Source organism: Coregonus lavaretus (assembly GCF_964263955.1).
Source record: "Coregonus lavaretus genome assembly, chromosome: 36".
Taxonomy (NCBI): domain Eukaryota; kingdom Metazoa; phylum Chordata; class Actinopteri; order Salmoniformes; family Salmonidae; genus Coregonus; species Coregonus lavaretus.
In genome coordinates, this window is record NC_140023.1 from 27,678,548 (window position 1) to 27,701,950 (window position 23,403).

Consider the following 23,403-nt stretch of genomic DNA (forward strand, 5'->3'; position numbering starts at 1 on the left):
CTATATACAGGGAGTACCAGTACCGAGTCAATGTGCAGGGGTACGAGGTAATTGAGGTAGCTATGTACATATAGGTAGGGGTAAAGTGACTAGGCAGGATAGATAATAGACAGTAGTAGCAGCGTATGTGATGAGTGTGAAAGTGTGTGTGAATGTGTGTGTGGCGTCAGTATGCACATGTTATGTGTGTGTGGGCGTATGTGGTGTGTGTGTGTGTGTGTTGGGGTGTGTGTGTGTGTGTTGGGGTGTCAGTGTAAGTACAGTTGAAGTCGGAAGTTTACATACACCTTAGCCAAATACATTTAAACTCAGTTTTTCACAATTCCTGACATTTAATCCTAGTAAAAATTCCATGTCTTAAGTCAGTTAGGATCACCACTTTATTTTAAGAATGTGAAATGTCATAATAATAGTAGAAAGAATGATTTATTTCAGCTTTTATTTATTTCATCACATTCCCAGTGGGTCAGAAGTTTACATACAATCAATTAGTATTAGGTAGCATTGCCTTTAAATTGTTTAACTTGGGTCAAACGTGTCGGTAGCCTTCCACAAGCTTCCCACAATAAGTTGGGTGAATTTTGGCCCATTCCTTCTGACAGAGCTGGTGTAACTGAGTCAGGTTTGTAGGCCTCCTTGCTCGCACACGCTTTTTCAGTTCTGCCCACAAATTTTCTATAGGGTTGAGGTCAGGACTTTGTGATGGCCACTCCAATATCTTGACTTTATTGTCCTTAAGCCATTTTGCCACAACTTTGGAAGTATGCTTGGGGTCATTTGTCCATTTGGAAGACCCATTTGCGACCAAGCTTTTAACTTCCTGACTGATGTCTTGAGATGTTGCTTCAATATATCCACATCATTTTCCTTCCTCATGATGCCATCTATTTTGTGAAGTGCACCAGTCCCTCCTGCAGCAAAGCATCCCCACAGCATGATGCCAAACAGTCATTATGGCCAAACAGTTCATTATGGCCAAACAGTTCTATTTTTGTTTCATCAGACCAGAGGACATTTCTCTAAAAAGTACGATCTTTGTCCCCATGTGCAGTTGCAAACCGTAGTCTGGCTTTTTTATGGCGGTTTTGGAGCAGTGGCTTCTTCCTTGCTGAGCGGCCTTTCAGGTTATGTCGATATAGGACTTGTTTTACTGTGGATATAGATACTTTTGTACCTGTTTCCTCCAGCATCTTCACAAGGTCCTTTGCTGTTGTTCTGGAATTGATTTTCACTTTTCGCACCAAGGTACGTTCATCTCTAGGAGACAGAACGCGTCTCCTTCCTGAGCGGTATGACGGCTGCGTGGTCCCATGGTGTTTATACTTGCGTACTATTGTTTGTACAGATGAACGTGGTACCTTCAGGCGTTTTGAAATTGCTCCCAAGGATGAACCAGACTTGTGGAGGTCTACAATTTTTGTTCTGAGGTCTTGGCTGATATCTTTTGACTTTCCCATGATGTCAAGCAAAGAGCAAAGTGGAATTTTCCAATCTGTTTAAAGGCACAGTCAACTTAGTGTATGTAAACTTCTGATCCACTGGAATTGTGATACAGTGAATTATAAGTGAAATAATCTGTCTGTAAGCAATAGTTGGAAAAATTACTTGTGTCATGCACAAAGTAGCTGTCCTAACCGACTTGCCAAAACTATAGTTTGTTAACAAGAAATTTGTGGAGTGGTTGAAAAACGAGTTTTAATGACTCCAACCTAAGTGTATGTAAACTTCTGACTTCAACTGTATGTGTCAGTGTGTGGGTAGAGTCCAGTGTGTGTGTGCATAGAGTCAGTGGAAGAGAGTTAATGCAAAAAAGGGTAAATGCAGGTAGTCCGGGTAGCCATTTGATTAGCTATTTAATAGTCTTGTTTAGCAGTCTTATGGCTTGGGGGTAGAAGCTGTTCAGGGTCCTATTGGTTCAAGACTTGGTGCACTGCTACCGCTTGCCGTGCGGTAGCAGAGAGAATAGTCTATGGCTCGGGTGGCTGGGGTTTTAAAAAAAAATTGGGATTTCATCTGACACTGCTTGGTATCAGAGTATGTGAGCGGAGTTGAGCGGTCGGAAATCCCGTTCACCGCTCCGGCGCTCCACGTCATTTCCAACCGCTCCACTAAAAAACGCTCCTCACTCACAGAAAAAAAAACTGCCGATCCAAATTCGCTCCATTCATTAAAATCACAATTTAACCAACACCCATGTATTTTTGTGACTACCTGGACCTACCATTTGGGTTTGAACTATTGAAACCAAACCATATGATTAGAATGAAAAGTAGATTAATAAACAACTGTGATGAGTCCTGAGGATACGAAGAGGCAGGACACAGACGCAGGAATCAACAATGTAAAGGTTTCCTTAACACTGAGCAAGAGAACAACAAAGAGCGAGTACACAAACAATCACACACAACACAACACTGAACAGTCCAGGGCTATATAGGGGTGGTGATGAGATGATGAGGTGCAGGTGCGCTGGAGGTGATTAGGGTGCGTTGGGTTTCCATTCCGGTGTTGCCGAGGTGGTGCGCTCAGACCGGTGGCTCAGTAGACCGGCGAATCAGAGCGCAGGGGGGGAGCTACGGGAGGAGACGTGACAACAACATGAAAAGGTGACTGTAAGAAGCGCTCATCATTTCAAATAGGCTACATGTAGTATTAAACAGCATATAAACACTCTGAATAGGTCAGGAGCCAGACAAGAAGTAACGGAAATTAATTATTTAGGCTATATTATTTCAAGGCTATAGCCTACAAATAAATAAATTGTAAAGCATTTGCGAGTGCGACACACTAGGATGGACATTAAGTGCTCAGCATTTAAACAACATGTAATTGAATCATTATAGTCTATACATTGCGCATATAGGCTGTGACTTAGAAATAAATACAAATTAAACAAAAAAATGCCTTATTAGGCTCAGTGCCTTTTGAATTCATTTTAAAAAACATGAATTTGGCCAGAGTCTGTAGCTTCAGGCTCATGCGATGGTGCATGGAGAGCAGGCCAGCAGCGGAGAATACCCTCTCCGTGCTTGCAGAGCGACTGAACACCCTTCGGGCCACTCTTGCAAGGCTGGGCAGGGATGCAGAGTTGTTTTAGTTTTGTTCTATAGGTAGCCCTAAAGGTTTTTAGGCAAAATAACCTTATCAAAACGGAAAGCTCCTTGAAAGAGGTAATATTTCTGGCCTATTGGGCCAAAATCAATGATAGCCTATTGTATAGATAATAGAACGAAAATGATTTTCTGTTTATAAGTACTTTGCTACAATGACACACTTACTTAGCTACCCACCTCATTACTTTCTGTTAGCATGTGCACATAGTAAGTACACCATCATGCTTTCAGGATACGTGTCTTTTCAGATTCCACAATGATTCTTTACCACACTCCCTCTCTTGCTCTTGGTCCCCCTTATCTTCATAAGTCATCTTGATTTTGCACCTGTGTGTTTTATCAGTTTCTCTATAAAAAATATTTAGCAAACTCCATGACAGTAGCTAAAGCAAGGGGCTATAGCAGCACAAAAGTAGACTACCAATGCATGCTGGGCCGGGCATGCCCTGAGCTCATGAAGTGAGAACTACTTGGAGCGCTACTGGAGCGGGCGAGAAGGCCGATGCTCCAGCCTTTGGGAAACTCGCACTACGCTCCAGTCAAATTGGGCACGCTCCACTCCAGCTCCGCTCCGCTCACATACTCTGCTTGGTATAGAGGTCCTGGATGGCAGGGAGCTCGGCCCCAGGGATGTACTGGGCCGTACTCACCAACCTCTGTAGGGCTTTGCTGTCGGGTGCCTTGCAGTTGCCATACCAAGCGGTGATGCACCCAGTTAAGATGCTCTCAATGCTGCAGCTGTATAATGCTTTGGGGATCTGATAGCCCATGCCAAATCTTTTCAGCCTCCTGAGGGGGAAGAGGTGATGCCGTGCCCTCTTCACAACTGTGTGGGTGTGTGTGGACCATGTCAATTCCATAGTGATGTGGACACTGAGGAACTTGAAGCTCTCGACCTGCTCCACTACAGCCACATTGACGTGGAAGGGGGCGAGCTCGCCCCTCCATTTCCTGTAGTCCACGATCAGCTCCTTTGTCTTGCTGATGTTAAGGGAGTTTCCAGGTATCTGACCTCCTCCCTAAACTCGTAGAAAAAAAGATGCTATCTAGAACGAAAAAGGGTTATTTGGCTGTCCCCATGGGAGAACCCTTTGAAGAACCCCTTTTAGTTTCAGATAGAACCATGTTGCTTCCAGGTAGAACCATTTTGGGTTCTACATGGAACCCAAAATAGTTTTACCTGGAACGGAAAAGGGTTATCCTATGGGGACAGCCACAGAAAACTTTCTAAGAGTGTTTAGGCTGCCTCATTGTCGTCGGTGATCAGTCCTACCACCGTTGCCAGCAAACTTGATGATGGTGTTGGAGTCATGTGCGGCCACACAGTCGTGGGTGAACAGGGGACTAAGCACACACCCTTGAGGGGCCCCCGTGTTGACAGTAAGTGTGGCGGATGTGTGGTTGCCTACTCTCAACGCCTGGGGGCGGCCCATCAGGATGTCCAGGATCCAGTTACAGAGGGAGGTGTTCAGTCCCAGGGTCCTTAGCTTGGTGATGAGCTTGGAGGGGACTACGGTGTTGAATGCTGTGCTGTAGTCAATGAACAGCATTGTGGACACCTGCTCGTCGAACATCTCATTCCAAAATCATGGGCATTGGTATGGAGTTGGTCCCCCCTTTTCTTCTATAACAGCATCCACTCTTCTGGGAAGGCTTTCCACTAGATGTTGGAAGATTGCTGCGGGGACTTGCTTCTGTTCAGCCACAAGAGCATTAGTGAGGTCGGGCACTGATGTTGGGCGATTAGGCCTGGCTCGCAGTCAGTGTTTCAATTCATCCCAAAGGTGTTCGATGGGGTTGAGGTCAGGGCTCTGTGCAGTCCAGTCAGGTTGTTCCACACCGATCTCGACAAATCATTTCTGTATGAACCTCGCTTTGAGCACGGGGGCATTGTCATGCTGAAACAGGAAAGGGCCTTCCCCAAACTGTTGCCACGAAGTTGAAAGCACAGAATCGTCTAGAATGTCATTGTATGCTGTAGCGTTAAGATTTCCCTTTACTGGAGCTAAGGGGCCTAGCCCAAACCATGAAAAACAGCCCCAGACCATTATTCCTCCTCCACCAAACTTTACAGTTGGCACTATGCATTCGGGCAGGTAGCGTTCTCCTGGCGTCCACCAAACCCAGATTCGTCTGTCAGACTACCAGATGGTGAAGCGTGACTCATCACTCCAGAGAATGCGTTTCCACTGCTCCAGTCGCGCTTGGCATTGTGCATGGTGTTCTTAGGCTTGTGTACGGCTGCTCGGCCATGGAAACGCATTTAATGAAGCTTCTGACGAACTGTTCTTGTGCTGATGTTGCTTCCAGAGGCAGTTTGGAACTCGGTAGTGTGTGTTGCAACCAAGGACAGACGATTTTTACGCACTTCAGCACTCAGCGCTCCGTTTCTGTGAGCTTGTGTGGCCTACCGATACGCGGCTGAGCTGTTGTTGCTCCTAGACGTTTCCACTTCATAATAATAGCACTTACAGTTGACCGGGGCAGCTCTAGCAGGGCAGGAATTTGACGAACTGACTTGTTGGAAAGGTGGCATCCTATGACGGTGCCACGTTGAAAGTCACTGAGCTCTTCAGTAAGGCCATTCTACTGCCAATGTTTGTCTATGGAGATTGCAAATATAGTGTATATTTTGAAGGCCATTCTTGTGTTTCGAAAGGAGGGAATCAATAGAACAAAGTTTATCTTTATTTCACGCTCTTTCTTTCTGTCTTTCATTCTCTCACTTTCCCTTTATTCTCTTTCGATTTCTCTCTCTTTCTCTCTCTCCTTCTCACTCTATCACTCTTTTTCTATATCACTCTCTCTCTCTTTCTATCCCCCACCCCCACCCCTTCTCTCTCTTTCTCTCTCAGGTTCCAGTTAATGCTAAATGGCTCTCTGGTGATAACTGACGTCACCACGGACGACACGGGCAAATACACCTGCATTGCCGGAAACAGCTGCAGCATCAGTGACCGTGTGGCACAGCTCTACGTAGTGGGTGAGTCTCTCTCTCTCTCTCTCTCGCTCTCTCTCTCTCTCTCTCTCTCTCTCTCTCTCTCATACAGATGCACACACATATACACACACGGCTGAAACAGGATGCCACCGTCACCATATTACTGTGTGTGTGTGTGTGTATGTTTGTGTGCGTGAGTAGCAATCACGAGGACTGGATGGGGACTGTAATTAACCACTCAGTCATCTGACCATTCTAATAACCTGTGATGCCAGGGTCATCAGTGAGGTGACAAGGACAGACCTTAGATTGAATCAACCCTCTTTCACACACACCGTGGCTCCTTGTGCTTGGCTTGTAATTTGAAATAGGATGATCAGGGTTTCGTATTATTCAAACCTCTCCCTGTGAGGAGTTAAGGGAGGCAGACGGTTTAGTTAGCAGAAGTAGTTAATTGTAGGACAGAGGAATTCATTCAGCGTTTTCAAATCAAAATCAAATCAAATGTTATTTGTCACATGCGCCGAATACAACCGGTGTAGACCTTACAGTGAAATGCTTACTTACAAGCCCTTAACCAACAATGCAGTTTTAAGAAAGAATACCCCCCCCCAAAAAGTAACAAATAATTAAAGAGCAGCAGTAACATAACAATAGTACAATAATAATAGTGAGGCTATATACAGGGGGTACCGGCACAGAGTCAATGTGCGGGGGCACCGGTTAGTCGAGGTAATTGAGGTAATATGTACATGTACAGTGCCTTGCAAAAGTATTCATCCCCCTTGGCGTTTTTCCTATTTTGTTGCATTACAACCTGTCATTTAAATGGATTTTTGTTTGGATTTCATGTAATGGACATACACAAAATAGCCCAAATTGGTGAAGTGAAATGAAAAAAATAACTTGTTTCAAAAAATTAGACTAAATAAATAACGGAAAGGTGGTGCGTGCATATGAATTCACCCCCTTTGCTATGAAGCCCCTAAATAAGATCTGGTGCAACCAATTACCTTCACATAATGAGTTAGATTGCACACAGGTGGACTTTATTTAAGTGTCACATGATCTATCGATCTCAGTATATATATACACCTGTTCTGAAAGGCCCCAGAGTCTGCAACACCACTAAGCAAGGGGCATCACCAAGCGGCACCATGAAGACCAAGGAGCTCTGCAAACAGGTCAGGGACAAAGTTGTGGAGAAGTACAGATCAGGGTTGGGTTATAAAAAAATATCAGAAACTTTGAACATCCCACGGAGCACCATTTAAATCCATTATTAAAAAATGGAAAGAATATGTCACCACAACAAACCTGCCAAGAGAGGGCAACCCACCAAAACTCACGGACCAGGCAAGGAGGGCATTAATCAGAGAGGCAACAAAGAGACCAAAGATAACCCTGAAGGAGGTTCAAGTGTTCTGTTTTTTTTGTCTTATTTCTTGTTTGTTTCACAAAAAAAAATATTTTGCATCTTCAAAGTGGTAGGTAAATCAAATGATACAAACCCCCCAAAAATCAATTTTAATTCCAGGTTGTAAGGCTACAAAATAGGAAAAATGCCAAGGGGTGTGAATACTTTCGCAAGCCACTGTAGGAAGAGTTATTAAGGGGGGGGGGGGGGGATGCTCTTGATGGTGCAGCTTTAGAACCTTTTGAGGATCTGAGGACCCATGCCAAATCTTTTCAGTCTCCTGAGGGGGAATAGGTTTTGTCGTGCCGTCTTCACGACTGTCTTGGTGTGCTTGGACAATGTTAGTTTGTTGGTGATGTGGATACCAAGGAACTTGAAGCTCTCAACCTGTTCCACTACAGCCCCGTCGATGAGAATGGGGGCGTGCTCGGTCCTCTTCTTTTTCCTATAGTCCACAATCACCTCCTTTGTCTTGATCACGTTGAGGGAGAGGTTGTTGTCCTGGCACCACACGGCCAGGTCTCTGACCTCCTCCCTATAGGCTGTCTCGTCGTTGTCGGTGATCAGGCCTACCACTGTTGTGTCATCGGCAAACTTAATGATGGTGTTGGAGTCATGCCTGGCCATACAGTTATGAATGAACAGGGAGTAAAGGAGGGGACTGAGCACGCACCCCTGAGGGGCGGATGTGTTGTTACCTACGCTTACCACCGGGGGGCGGCCCGTCAGGAAGTCCAGGATTCAGTTTCAGAGGGAGGTGTTTAGTCCCAGGGTCCTTAGCTTGGTGATGAGCTTTGAGGGCACTATGGTGTTGAACGCTGAGCTGTAGTCAATGAATAGCATTCTCACATAGGTGTTTGTTTTGTCCAGGTGTGAAAGGGCAGTGTGGAGTGCAGTAGAGATTGCATAATCTGTGGCTCTGTTGGAGCGGTATGCAAATTGGAGTGGGTCTAGGGTTTCTGGGATAATGGTGTTGATGTGAGCCATGACCAGCCTTTCAAAGCATTTCATGGCTACAGACGTGAGTGTTACGGGTCAGTAGTCATTTAGGCAGGTTACCTTAGTGTTCTTGGGCACAGGGACTATGGTGGTCTGCTTGAAACATGTTGGTATTACAGACTCAGACAGGGAGAGGTTGAAAATGTCAGTGAAGACACTTGCCAGTTGGTCAGCTCATGCTCGGAGTACACGTCCTGGTAATCCATCTGGCCCTGCGGCCTTGTGAATGTTGACCTGTTTAAAGGTCTTACTCACATCAGCTACGGAGAGCGTGATCACACAGTCGTCCGGAACAGCTGATGCTCTCATGCATGTTTCAGTGTTACTTGCCTAGAAGCGAGCATAGAAGTAATTTAACTCGTCTGGTAGGCTCGTGTCACTGGGCAGCTTGTGGCTGTGCTTCCCTTTGTAGTCTGTAATAGTTTGCAAGCCCTGCCACATCCGATGATCATCGGAGCCGGTGTAGTACGATTCGATCTTAGTCCTGTATTGACGCATTGCCTGTTTGATGGTTCGTCAGAGGGCAGAGCGGGATTTCTTATAAGCTTCCGGGTTAATGTCCCACTCCTTGAAAGTGGCAGCTCTACCCTTTAGCTCAGTGCGGATGTTGCCTGTAATCCATGGCTTCTGGTTAGGTATGTACGTACAGTCACTGTGGGGAGGACGTCATCGATGCACTTATTGATGAAGCCAGTGACTGATGTGGTGTACTCCTCAATGCCATCGGAAGAATCCCGGAACATATTCCAGTCTGTGCTAGCAAAACAGTCCTGTAGCTTAGCATCTGCTTCATCTGACCACTTTTCTATTGACCGAGTCACTGGTGCTTTCTGCTTTAGTGTTTGCTTGTAAGCAGGAATCAGGAGGATATAATTATGGTCAGATTTGCCAAATGGAGGGCGAGGGAGAGCTTTGTACGCGTCTCTGTGTGTGGAGTAAAGGTGGTCTAGAGTTCTTTCCCTCTGGTTGCACATTTAACATGCTGGTAGAAATTAGGTAAAACTGATTTAAGTTTCCCTGCATTAAGTCCCCGGCCACTAGGAACGCCGCCTCTGGATTAGTGTTTTCCTGTTTGCTTACGGCCGAATACAGCTCATTGAGTGCGGTCTTAGTGCCAGCATCGGTTTGTGGTGGTAAATAGACAGCTACGAAGAATATAGATGAAAACTCTCTTGGTAGATAGTGTGGTCTACAGCTTATCATGAGATACTCTACCTCAGGCGAGCAAAACCTTGAGACTTCCTTAGATATCGTGCACCAGCTGTTGTTTACAAATATACATAAGCCACCACCCCTTGTCTTACCAGAGGCTGCTGTTCTATCCTGCAGATACAGTGTATAATCCACCAGCTGTATGTTATTCATGCCTTTGTTCAGCCACGATTGGTGAAACATAAGATATTACAGTTTTTAATGTCCCGTTGGTAGGATATACGTGCTTTTAGTTCGTCCACTTTATTTTCCAGTGATTGTACATTGGCCAATAGTACCGATGGCAAAGGCAGATTAGCCACTCCTCGCCGGCTCCTTATCAGGCACCCCGATCTCCTTCCGCGATATCTCCATCTCTTTCTCCTGCAAATGACGGGTATGAGGGCCCTATCGGGTGTCTGGAGCAAATCCCTCTCGTCCGACTCATTAATGATTATTTGTCCAGTTCAAGGTGAGTAATCGCTGTTCTGATGTCCAGAAGCTATTTTCGGTCATAAGAGACAGTAGCAGCAACATTATGTACAAAATAAGTTACAAAATAAGTTACAATCAATGCGAAAAAACTCACAAAATAGCACGGTTGGTTAAGAGTCAATAAAACGGCAGCCATCCCCTCCGGCACCATTACTATGACTCAAGTTTGTAAGGCTCTGGTTAGAAATGGATGATGTGAGTGTGAAATCTTTGGATGTTTTTTTCTGGGCCAGTTTGCCCAACAAAGACATTAAAGAAAAGAATGTTCGGAACTGACAGGTTGAAAATTGCAGATTTGGGCACTGTTAAGCACCTAAATTGGAATGCAGTGGCTGTACAGTAACATGCTATACATAACGTCAGAGCTCAGGCTCTGCGCTTTACAGCGCTGTAGGGGTTTTGATTGACAGCCGTTCTGAACTTGAGCACCGCAAGCGACAAGAAGTTGCCTCCATCCCTCCCACAAACTGGGCAACTTTTAAATATTTTTTTTTGTCTGAATGAGGGAAATGCTGTAAATTATTATAATTGTTATTAATTCGCCTCAGAATGCACCCATCACTTCTTTCAATGCACACTAAAATTACGATCTGTTTCTCTGAATTGCCTTGTGAAAGCCTAACACTGTAAGATCGTATTTTATAACTTAGCTGGTCTTGTTGGCAATAGAACAAGCTTTCAAATGATGCCCACCTGACCCAGAATGCGATTTATAATGATCCATTTTTGGATTGCGTAAACAACAACAGTAATTGTGTGATGGTGGGGACGCAGGGTTGTGTTCCAAACAAAACAACTACAAGTGTGTTTGCTCTAGTTCCTCAACGGCACAGCTAGGAGAGCTAAAGAAAAGTTCCTTATAGTTGAAGACTCTTCTTTGAGTTATAAAAGTGCATTGAAATTACTTAGGAACTGTGCACACTCTGGAGAGGTGTGTGGCCACTTGGAGACACCAGTTAGTCCTCTCACTTAACATGTTGTCTTATGTTACACCTACCCCACATTTTCCAGGAATATTCTTATCATGTTACTGAATGTATCCACATTATTTTCAGATTTAGTTATCAACAAATACGGCAAAAAGTACAGTAAATGTAAAATGCTCATAAAATCAACAGTGTAATGTTTGGATTCAGTCTTGTGTCAGGTGAACTGTTGTGTCCTTAAATGTGGTCTAATACATTTCCCAGAATCTCCAAACTGTTCCCTTTCAGTTGCTACAATGCTTATGCATTTCATATTTCTTCTGTAAGAAACATTTTAATTGAACCCTGTTCAAATAGGCCAATTCCCACAAGTGCAAAGAGTTAACGAACCACATGATGTGTATTCAATATTACTTGGATGGACACACAACACTATTTTCTCAAGCAGTGGGTGCCAGATTGAAGAACATATCAAGCTGAGATATGTCCACCCATGTCCCATACCATCTGTTGTGTATATGACGTCTCAATCCCAAATTAACTATCCCTTTAAATTGAACTACCACAACTCACTCCTCTGTTACAGTAAACCAGGCTGTTATTGTTAAAGGGAAATATATTCTCAATAACCTACATGGATAAATAAAAGTACCATCTGATGAACTATCACTTCAACTTGAACTAACACAGCTCATTCTGTTTAACAAAGAGAATGTGCTCTCATCAACCTACCTGGATAAAGAAAATAAATAACCATAATGTCCTTTCTCCTCTGTCTTTGGCAGAGAAACCGGTGCAGACATTGGTGGACCATGAGGAGAAGGCACCCTATAAGATGATCCAGACTATAGGTCTGTCTGTGGGGGCGGCAGTGGCCTACATCATCGTGGTGCTGGGCCTCATGTTCTACTGCAAGAAGAGACGCAACGCCAAGAGACTGCAGAAGGGCCAGGAGGGAGAGGAGCCTGAGATGGAGTGTCTTAACAGTGAGTTGGGGGGTTAGGGGTGTGTGTGGGGGGGGTGGTTTGGTGGGTGCGTGGGTGGGTGGGTTTCGCAAGTGGCTAGTTTGCATCAACTACCTTAACTAAAACCACTGCAAAGGTTTTGCTTGCAAACTTTAGTTTCGAATCGTGACGTTCTGGCATGATTTGTTGCGATAGTCCCCAATTTCTTTCCCTTCCCTTATCAACGTAGGCAGTGACATAGTTCCTCTATGCCAAAAGAGTCCATCATTAAACCAGACCCTATTCACTGTGTTGCCTAGGGTCTGGTTTTCGAGACTAAGTGTCAATTGCAGGTGGGTTTCTGAGTAAATTCACTGTTTACTATAATCTTGTGTAGGCTACGTGTCTGGCAAGTAATTGTGTCTTTGTGAGTCACAGAAGAAACATTTATTTATGAGTCTGTGTGTCTGAATGCTCTTACCTACTCCATGCTCTGCCCGTACATGTTGAACATTTTGTGTTCACTCATATCCAGTTGACTTGCTACCACCTTGTGGCTGCCAAGAGCATTGCAAGGAAAGTGCAATAGTCACCATCTTCAAATACCTGGGTGTTGAGTGTTACCTTGTCTTATGTAAGATTAAATAAGCAAAACTGGGGTGCTCTCCTTACAAACTAAATACTTATCTTTTTGAAGTTAATCCACATATAATGGCTCCACTTGTTCCCTTTCATCTGTACAACTGGCCCTGAAGTGCTCAGCGCTCAAAGTATGGGGTTATAGGCCTATGGGGTTATAGGCCTACACACTCAAATAACTTTTCTTTCTGATTTCAAAATATTTGCATTATTATAAAATGGTTATGAAATATTTCTAATCATCAAACTGGAGTATGTTTGAATTGTGTTGGGCAATATCTGCCCATATTACTGTCTCCACATTTCCTGGTGGATTTCACATCACATGACACATTCGGTGTGTTTCAGGGGATTATTTTGACCAAGGCGAGGTGCAGAATCGCTTATCTTGACCACATAATGAGTAGTTATTTGGGATGCAAGGTGATTTGTACATCAGTGATTCTGTGCAGTCAATCTCAAACATGCACATTGTGTAATGTGGTTGCTGTCCACCAGGAGGGGCTGTACAGCAGAATGGCCACACCACAGCTGAAATCCAGGAAGAGGTGGCCTTGACCAGCGTGGGCACCACAGCAGCAGCAGAGAAACGCCATAGCAGTGCCAACGAAAAGCTTCATTTCCCCCGGGCAGACCTACACACCATCACTACACTGGGTAAGATGGTCACACCGGTTTGAGGAGTGAGTCTAATTGAGAACGTGCCGTACAGCTGTGCACTGTACAGCAATAGCTGGAGTAAACGCTTGGAACACATTTTCATTCACTTACTTAATTTCACCTCTATTTACCAGGTTTGTCTTAAATCCTAACCCTGGAAGAGAATGTTGGCATATCTAATCTCTGACCTGTGTGTGTGTGTGCCTGCGTGCGTGCGTGCCTACCTGTCTGTCCGTCTGTCTTCCTGCCTGCGCCTGCCTGGGTGTAGGGAAGGGGGAGTTTGGCGAGGTGCTGCTGGCCAAGGCGAAGGGCATCGAGGAGGGCGAGGAGGAGACGGTGGTGCTGGTGAAGAGCCTACAGAGCAGAGACGAGCAGCTACAGCTGGATTTCCGCCGTGAGGCCGACATGTTCTCCAAGCTGAGCCACGGCAACGTGGTGCGACTGCTGGGACTGTGTAGGGAGGCCGAGCCCCACTATATGATCCTGGAGTATTACGACCTGGTAAACACACACATACATGTGCGCACAAAGACGCACACACACATAGATGCACACATGAGCGAGCGCACACACATACATACAAGCGAATTAACACACACACACTACATGATAGATGCTGAACAATTACATACCCATATAGCATAGTGTAACATACTCTTATCCATGCTTTATATTCATATAGACTATAGCAATTGTCTATGCAAGGTTTATGAAGTTATGCAGTTTAAATTTGAGTACTCTAATAGATCACGCAACTAACCTTGGTACATGCCTCCATGTGTGTTCTTTTTATCGTTATACTTCCTACATTTACAAAGTGAACATGTTTTTGACCTTTGATTCTTTATTTATATCTCTTTCTGTTTCCTTGGAAATAGGGAGATCTGAAACAGTTCTTGAGAATCTCCAAAAGCAAAGATGAGAAAAGCAACTCCCAACCTATCGCCACCAAGACCAAAGTAAGTAGCGTTCACTACATGTTGGATGTAATTTGCTTATTTCATTTGAAAAACAAGCACACGACACATGCCATTATGCCCCCTTTAATGGAAACGTTATGATCCTGCTAGATGGCACACAGGTGTCTGCATTTTGATGCAAACTAGTCCTTTTTTCAAAATATTTTTGACAACTTTATAAAACCCTACTATGTTAAACCTGCTTGATTCATGCTATCCCGTGTTAAGCAGCTTTGTATTACAGTTGAAGTCGGAAGTTTACATACACTTAGGTTGGAGTCATTAAAACTCGTTTTTCAACCGCGCCACACATTTCTTGTTAACAAACTATAGTTTTGGCAACTCGGTTAGGACATCTACTTTGTGCATGACACAAGTAATTTTTCCAACAATTGTTTACAGACAGATTATTTAACTTATAATTAACTGTATTGCAATTCCAGTGGGTCAGAAGTTTACATACACTAAGTTGACTGTGCCTTTAAACAGCTTGGAAAATTCCAGAAAAGTCTTGGCTTTAGAAGCTTCTGATAGGCTAATTGAAATCATTTGAGTCAATTGGAGGTGTACCTGAGGATGTATTTAAAGGCCTACCTACAACCTCAGTGCCTCTTTGCTTGACATCATGGGAAAATCAGCCAAGACCTCAGAAAATATTTTGTAGACCTCCACAAGTCTGGTTCATCATTGGGAGCAATTTCCAAACACCTGAAGGTACCACGTTCATCTGTACAAACAATAGTACGCAAGTATAAACACCATGGGACCACGCAGCCGTCATACCGCTCAGGAAGGAGACGCGTTCTGTCTCCTAGAGATGAATGTACTTTGGTGCGAAAAGTGCAAATCAATCCCAGAACAACAGCAAAGGACCTTGTGAAGATGCTGGAGGAAACAGGTACAAAAGTATCTATATCCACAGTAAAACAAGTCCTATATCGACATAACCTGAAAGGCCGCTCAGCAAGGAAGAAGCCACTGCTCCAAAACCGCCATAAAATGCCAGACATTGGGACAAAGATCGTACTTTTTGGAGAAATGTCCTCTGGTCTGATGAAACAAAAATAGAACTGTTTGGCCATAATGACCATCGTTATGTTTGGAGGAAAAAGGGGGATGCTTGCAAGCCGAAGAACACCATCCCAACCGTGAAGCACGGGGGTGGGAGCATCATGCTGTGGGGGTGCTTTGCTGCAGAAGGGACTGGTGCACTTAACAAAATAGATGGCATCATGAGGAAGGAAAATTATGTGGATATATTGAAGCAAGACAGGAAGTTAAAGGTTGGTCGCAAATGGGTCTTCCAAATAGACAATGACCCCAAGCATACATCCAAAGTTGTGGCAAAATGGCTTAAGGACAACAAAGTCAAGGTATTGGAGTTGCCATCACAAAGCCCTGACCTCAATCCTATTGAAAAGTTGTGGGCAGAACTGAAAAGGCGTGTGCGAGCAAGGAGGCCTACAAACTTGACTCAGTTACACCAGCTCTGTCAGGAGGAATGGGACAAAATTCACCCAACTTATTGTGGGAAGCTTGTGGAAGGCTACCCGACACGTTTGACCCAAGTTAAACAATTTAAAGGCTATGCTACCAAATACTATGCTACCAAACTTCTGACCTACTGGGATTGTGATGAAAGAAATAAAAGCTGAAATAAATCATTCTCTCTACTATTATTCTGACATTTCACATTCTTAAAATGAAGTGGTGATCCTAACTGACCTAAGACAGGGAATTTTTACTAGGATTAAATGTCAGGAATTGTGAAGAACTGAGTTTAAATGTATTTGGCTAAGGTGTATGTAAACTTCCGACTTCAACTGTATATGCTAATGCCCTCTCTCTCTCTCTCTCTCCCTCATCATCTACCCAGATATCCATCTGTGCCCAGGTGGCTCATGGGATGGAGCACATGTCCAATCACCGCTTCGTCCACAAGGACCTGGCCGCCCGTAACTGCCTGATCAGTGGCCAACGCAGCGTCAAAATCTCAGCTCCCAGCCTCAGCAAGGATGTTTACAACAGGTAAGAGATGGGGCCTGCCATGTGTAGTTACGGTCTATCATGTGAGAAGAAAGTATAGCAAAAGTGTACTAGGATGATCTATGCAGCCATTGTTAAGTGTAAAGTCAAGACAAAAATAGTAACACGTTATCATGCACATAATTAAGCTATATTGACATTTGTCTGTCTCTCTCTCTCTGTCTGTCTGTCTGTCTGCAGTGAGTACTACCACTACCGGCAGGTGTGGATCCCCCTGCGTTGGCTCCCGGCTGAGTCTGTGTTTGAGGATGACTTCTCCACCAAGTCAGATGTCTGGGCCTTCGGGGTGCTCATGTGGGAGGTGTTCAGTCACGGGGAACTGCCATACACCAAACTCAGTGATGACGAGGTGCTGGAAGGTCAGTATAAATCAATAGAAATGTAGAACAATAGAAATGTACTTGGTGCCCACCAATCTGTGTGCTCCAATGGCTGAGCAATCACTGTTCAGATATCAGTCCTGCAAAGAGTACTGGGCCTGTCCGAGTACCCATACTTGCGTTTTAAATAGTAGGCTGATTGGGTATGAGAAAATAGAATGTTTTATAGTATGTGAAAATTTAAAAAATGTAGTATGCTTTAAATGCCAGGATGTCATACTCATTTGGGCTTTTCATCTATCATGAATTCGCTGCACACTATTGAGGAAGAGAATTGTCTTTCCAGACCCACATGTGTTTGACAACAGCCTATAATCAGATAAGGTGATGCGCTGTACCAAAATGGACAAATGGAGGGAAACAACACAATTGTGCATTAGATGATGCATTCTCAGTATGGACACGCCTAGTATGTTGATAGTTTTTTATTACATACGTTTTTACTAAACAGTACATTCTAAATAGTATGCAGTTTTAGGTAGTAGCAGGCAAGATAGATTTCGGACACGGCCACTCTGTCCTATTCTTGGAGTAGCTTCAAGCTATTCTCAAGTGGCTATTCTCAGTCTCAGAACTGTGATGAATCATGGTTCTGTTAGGGGAACAACTTGTATTTGGTTGACATTGTATTGAGATACACTGTACTGTAGGTCACCTTGACAAAGAAAGTGGCACATACAGTATCATCATGTTATTATCAAGCTGAGGGCAGGCAATCTACCCAATCATTTTTATGAATCCCCTATCAGAAACAACTTCACACCATTCTTATGATGATTTCACTCATTGTTCCATAAGAATGGAGTGAATGAGTCAAATCACCTTGACCTGTATGTTCTCTCTCCCAAGTCTAACCTCCCCTGTTTCTCTGCTCCACTCTTCTCTCCCCAGGTCTGCAGGCAGGCAAGATGAAGCTGCCCGTGCCCGACGGCTGCCCCTCCAAAGTCTACAAGCTCATGTGCCGCTGCTGGGCCCCCAGTCTCAAAGAGCGTCCCTCCTTCAGCGAGGTTGTCAATGCCCTGGGGGATCTGTCCTCTGACAGCAATGTCTGAGAGGAGGACAACTGAACCCACCCCACCCCAAAGGGTGACATCTCCCCCCGCACCCCCCAAAAAATAAACACAGAAATTCTGGATTCTGAGTCGCACACATTTCAGGGACCAGGGAGGGACCAGGAGTTTGGACAAGAAGAAGAAGAGAACACTTTTGTTATACCAATGGATTGGATACATACCGTTGTGTAGATGGTTTCATGTGTGGAGGACACGAGTGCCAGGAGTTTACGTTTGCCTTAATCGCAGCATGGAAGGCATACCAGCTGACGCTGTCCCTCTTGGCCCATGTGGTTCCAGTGGGCCCATGCCTGGCATGGGTCTCTCAGGGCTGGTTTGTCCCAGAGACGCTCTCCCTCTCTTTTTTGACCCTGCAGCACAGGAACCATAAAAACTAAAATGCCTCTCCTTGCCTACCTGAACCTCAATCTACCAACTCTAAAGTCCCCCCCCAACCAATCCAGGAGGAGAACCTAAGATATTTTTATCAATCAGGGGGACCTTTGTGTATGTGCTGGACTGGACTCACCACCTGAAAGCTGTATCTAGTGTGTTTCAGACTTGGAATTTGCAGCCTCTAATGTGTGCCACTGATGCTGTTGGCTGAGCTGTTGTTCTGATATCTATTGGAGGCAAGATCTGAGTATAAGCACCAATGGACAAGGTTTCGCATGAGGTTTTTACTATAAAGTTTAAACTTGAAAGTCTGTTACTCATTGTGTCTGGGGAACTCAGTGGATTGACTTGTCTGTGTGAATTATTAACTTTACAGGAACAAATGTACTATCAAATTTATAGCCATGGAATATCTCGAGTGAGTGATTTTTTTTTTTTTTTTTTTGTGCACTTTTTAATCTCTTATGAGTGTGTTACGAGTATCATTTGAACTCTAAGGTGCTCGATGGTGACCATCATTGATGGGATTACCATATAATAGACCACATATTAGATGTATAACCATGTTATCACTTTTGCAGTCTGTCATTATTAAATGGCCTGCGATGCTGTCTTTTCAGAGGTCCAATCACAATTCCCCTTTCTTTCTAGCTGGTCCAATGATTTTGTGCAATGTTGTAATGTGGACCATCCCACAAGACAATGTGTACATAATGTAGAAACCATGCACTAACTTCACTTAAAAATATCCCTTTTTATTACTATTATATTGTAAAAGGATGTACCTACGGGAACCTGTTTATTTATTATGAAGGTCCCGTCTTTTTTACCTTTTTATTTTTCTTCATAAAAAGGTACTTTAATCACTTAATGCAGTTGCATATGTATTCAGTCTCTTATGATACATCTCAGTAATGCAGTCAGTTTGGTAATATATTTGTTATTACCAAGAGCAAAGATGGATGAGAGAGAGAGTCACCAATGCTCTTCAAGGGACTCTGAAGTGCCTGGTAAATGAAGGATTATTAGCTGTTTTTCCACTTTCCTTTTTCACAATATCTAATCAAAATGCAATGGCCTTTTTTGTTTTTTATATATTGTTTTTAGTGCGAAACTGTTTTTTGTGTTATTGAATGCTAGGCGCTCACACCTAGGCCTCTTTTTTAATCAGCTTCAGCTAATGGTCACAGTAACCTCAATGTATACAAGCTGCTCTCAATAAAGGATCACGTTTTTTTAAACTAAGGTGTCTCGTCTGTCTAATTGCTGTTACATTTTTTTACATTTACGTCATTTAGCAGACGCTCTTATCCAGAGCGACTTACAAATTGGTGCATTCACCTTATAGACAGTGGGATAACCACTTTACAATATTTTTTGTTTGTTTGTTTTGTTTTTTGTTTGTTTTTCTTTCTTTGGGGTGGGGTAAGGGGGGGTAGAATGATTACTTTATCCTATCCCAGGTATTCCTTAGAGGTGGGGTTTCAAGTGTCTCCGGAAGGTGGTGAGTGACTCCGCTGTCCTGGCGTCGTGAGGGAGCTTGTTCCACCATTGGGGTGCCAGAGCAGCGAACAGTTTTGACTGCTGTGTTACATAGAACTCACTCTGATTGGCTCCGTACACACTCAAGTTGTACAACTGATGTACGACGCATTTTGCATGTACGTGATACAACAGAGTTCTTCTGCACAAACACTATTACACAAGCGTTGTGGAGACGCCACACAATGGTTGTGTAAAACATTTTGTGCAGACAAACTCTTCACGGTGTCGCAAAAATATCAGTTGTGCCACAACTGTCGTGGGTGTACATTTTTATAAAGTCTTTGATGTAGCTGAGTTTAATTTTCAGCTGAAGAGTAGACCATTTTCAAATGACATCTAGGCTTACCCACATCCACTCACAAAGTAATCTTAAAGCTTCCCCCCGTGAATCATCTCATCATTGTGCTGATAGAGACCATTGTGTGGATAGAGAGGAGAGGGTGTGGGCGTTTTCACATGCAAATGTGGCCTTTCCGTTACCGCTCTCTTCTACCTCTCTTGGTTCATTTTCTCTTTCACAGAGGGATCTTCACTATGTGACTCATCATCATGTAGCCCTGTGTGGCATGAGACTCTGGGGCTGTTCACATAGACCTACTGCTTATCATAAATGATGATATTGACCCTTGATTGGCCTGATAACACAATCTCAATTGCACTTCACACTGCTCTCTCCCACCTGGACAAGAGGAATACCTATGTGAGAATGCTGTTCATTGACTACAGCTCAGCGTTTAACACCATAATCCCCTCCAAACTCGTCACCAAGCACAGGACTGTCCAAGCTCGGGACTGTTCTATCCACTACAGTCTGGCAAATGGTACCGGAGCATCAGGTTCCGGGCCAACAGGCTCAGAGACAGCTTCTATCTACAAGCAATAAGACTGTTGAACAGCTAACTGATGGCTGCTCACCCCCATCTATCCTCTATCCAAACACTCACACATACTTACACTAATACTCTCTCTCACACACACACACACATAATGCACACATACCGACTCCACACACAACTACACACACTATCACACAAGCACACACACTTTCACCATATATGATGCTGCTACTTTTTATTATTATTTATCCTGTTGCCTAGTCAATTCTAGTCATTTTTATCCCTACCTACAGTGGGGAAAAAAAGTATTTAGTCAGCCACCAATTGTGTAAGTTCTCCCACTTAAAAAGATGAGAGAGGCCTGTAATTTTCATCATAGGTACACGTCAACTATGACAGACAAATTGAGAAAATGTTTTGCAGAAAATCACATTGTAGGATTTTTAATGAATTTATTTGCAAATTATGGTGGAAAATAAGTACCGTATTTTCAGCACTATAAGGCGCACCGGAGTATAAGCCGCAGCAGCTAAATTGAATGATATTGAATGATGTGTACATATATAAGCCGCACTGGACTATAAGCCGCAGGTGTTTGTAATGTTTAATTACCATATTTAAGGGTTCGTGCACAGAGGGGATTGTCGGGAAAGAGACAAACTGTCTCGCTCTCGTAATGTCTGTCTGTCTTGCTCTCGTTCTGTCTCTCGTACCACTCTCGGTTCCACTTTTGCGCGCTACATGTCTCACTCTTTTCCGGCCTCCAGCTTTTCCTGCTGGAGCCCGCCGCTTAAAGGTGGGGGGCGCGGACCGGTCATAGAGCCCATAGAGTTAAAGTTGGTGGACTGTAACCTGTAAAATCCATAGATTTAGGAGGTCTTCTAGTGGCCGTTAGCTGTAAAAATCCATAGATTAGCCGCACCGTTATATAAGCCGCAGGGTCGAAAAATGGGAAAAAAGGCGCGGCTTATAGTCCGAAAATTACGGTATTTGTGACCTACAAACAAGCAAGATTTCTGGCTCTCACAGACCTGTAACTTCTTTAAGAGGCTCCTCTGTCCTCCACTCGTTACCTGTATTAATGGCACCTGTTTGAACTTGTTATCAGTATAAAAGACACCTGTCCACAACCTCAAACAGTCACACTCCAAACTCCACTATGGCCAAGACCAAAGAGCTGTCAAAGGACACCAGAAACAACATTGTAGACCTGCACCAGGCTGGGAAGACTGAATCTGCAATAGGTAAGCAGCTTGGTTTGAAGAAATCAACTGTGGGAGCAATTATTAGGAAATGGAAGACATACAAGACCACTGATAATCTCCCTCGATCTGGGGCTCCACGCAAGATCTCACCCCGTGGGGTCAAAATTATCACAAGAACGGTGAGCAAAAATCCCAGAACCACACGGGGGGACCTAGTGAATGACCTGCAGAGAGCTGGGACCAAAGTAACAAAGCCTACCATCAGTAACACACTACGCCGCCAGGGACTCAAATCCTGCAGTGCCAGACGTGTCCCCCTGCTTAAGCCAGTACATGTCCAGGCCCGTCTGAAGTTTGCTAGAGTGCATTTGGATGATCCAGAAGAGAATTGGGAGAATATCATATGGTCAGATGAAACCAAAATATAACTTTTGGGTAAAAACTAAACTCGTCATGTTTGGAGGACAAAAAATGCTGAGTTGCATCCAAAGAACACCATACCTACTGTGAAGCATGGGGGTGGAAACATCATGCTTTGGGGCTGTTTTTCTGCAAAGGGACCAGGACGACTGATCCGTGTAAAGGAAAGAATGAATGGGGCCATGTATCGTGAGATTTTGAGTGAAAACCTCCTTCCATCAGCAAGGGCATTGAAGATGAAACGTGGCTGGGTCTTTCAGCATGACAATGATCCCAAACACACCGCCCGGGCAACAAAGGAGTGGCTTCGTAAGAAGCATTTCAAGGTCCTGGAGTGGCCTAGCCAGTCTCCAGATCTCAACCCTATAGAAAATCTTTGGAGGGAGTTGAAAGTCCGTGTTGCCCAGCGACAGCCCCAAAACATCACTGCTCTAGAGATCTGCATGGAGGAATGGGCCAAAATACCAGCAACAGTGTGTGAAAACCTTGTGAAGACTTACAGAAAACGTTTGACCTGTGTCATTGCCAACAAAGGGTATATAACAAAGTATTGAGAAACTTTTGTTATTGACCAAATATTTATTTTCCACCATAATTTGCAAATAAATTCATTAAAAATCCTACAATGTGATTTTCTGGATTTTTTTTCCTCATTTTGTCTGTCATAGTTGACGTGTACCTATGATGAAAATTACAGGCCTCTCTCATCTTTTTAAGTGGGAGAACTTGCACAATTGATGGCTGACTAAATACTTTTTTTCCCCACTGTACATGTATATATTACCTCAACTTACCTGCACAAATATCTCATTAACATAAGTATTCACACCCCTGAGTCAATACTTTGTAGAAGCACTTTTGGCAGCAATTACCGCTGTGAGTGTTTCTGGGTAAATTTCTAAGAGCTTTCCACATCTGGATTGTGCAACATTTTCCCATTTATATTTTCAAAATTCTTCAAGCTCTGTCAAATTGGTTGCTGATCATTGCTAGACAACCATTTTCAGGTCTTGCTATAGATTTTCAAGCAGATTTAAGTTTAAACTTTAGCTTGGCCACTCAGGAACATTCACTGTCGTCTTGGTAAGCAACTCCAGTGTAGATTTGGCCTTGTGTTTTAGGTTATCGTCCTGCTGAAAGGTGAATTCATCTCCCAGTGTCTGTTGGAAAGCAGACTGAACCAGATTTTCCTCTAGGATTTTGCCTGTGCTTAGCTCCATTACGTTTCTTTTTTATCCT

The 23,403-nt window shown here is 43.8% G+C and overlaps 1 protein-coding gene across 1 annotated transcript in view; it reads left to right on the forward strand.

The window, feature by feature from the left end:
• The window catches only part of LOC311110561 (inactive tyrosine-protein kinase 7-like), a 212,270-nt gene extending 192,874 nt beyond the window's left edge, over positions 1-19,396 (forward strand). The window contains exons 12-19 of the mRNA XM_084153067.1: positions 5,969-6,096; positions 11,868-12,068; positions 13,164-13,322; positions 13,594-13,826; positions 14,204-14,284; positions 16,161-16,312; positions 16,511-16,689; positions 17,602-19,396. Coding sequence (XP_084009193.1) covers positions 5,969-6,096; positions 11,868-12,068; positions 13,164-13,322; positions 13,594-13,826; positions 14,204-14,284; positions 16,161-16,312; positions 16,511-16,689; positions 17,602-17,762 — 1,294 coding nt within the window. The 3' untranslated portion in view covers positions 17,763-19,396. The remainder of the gene's footprint in view (positions 1-5,968; positions 6,097-11,867; positions 12,069-13,163; positions 13,323-13,593; positions 13,827-14,203; positions 14,285-16,160; positions 16,313-16,510; positions 16,690-17,601) is intronic.
• The last annotated feature ends 4,007 nt before the right edge of the window (positions 19,397-23,403 follow it).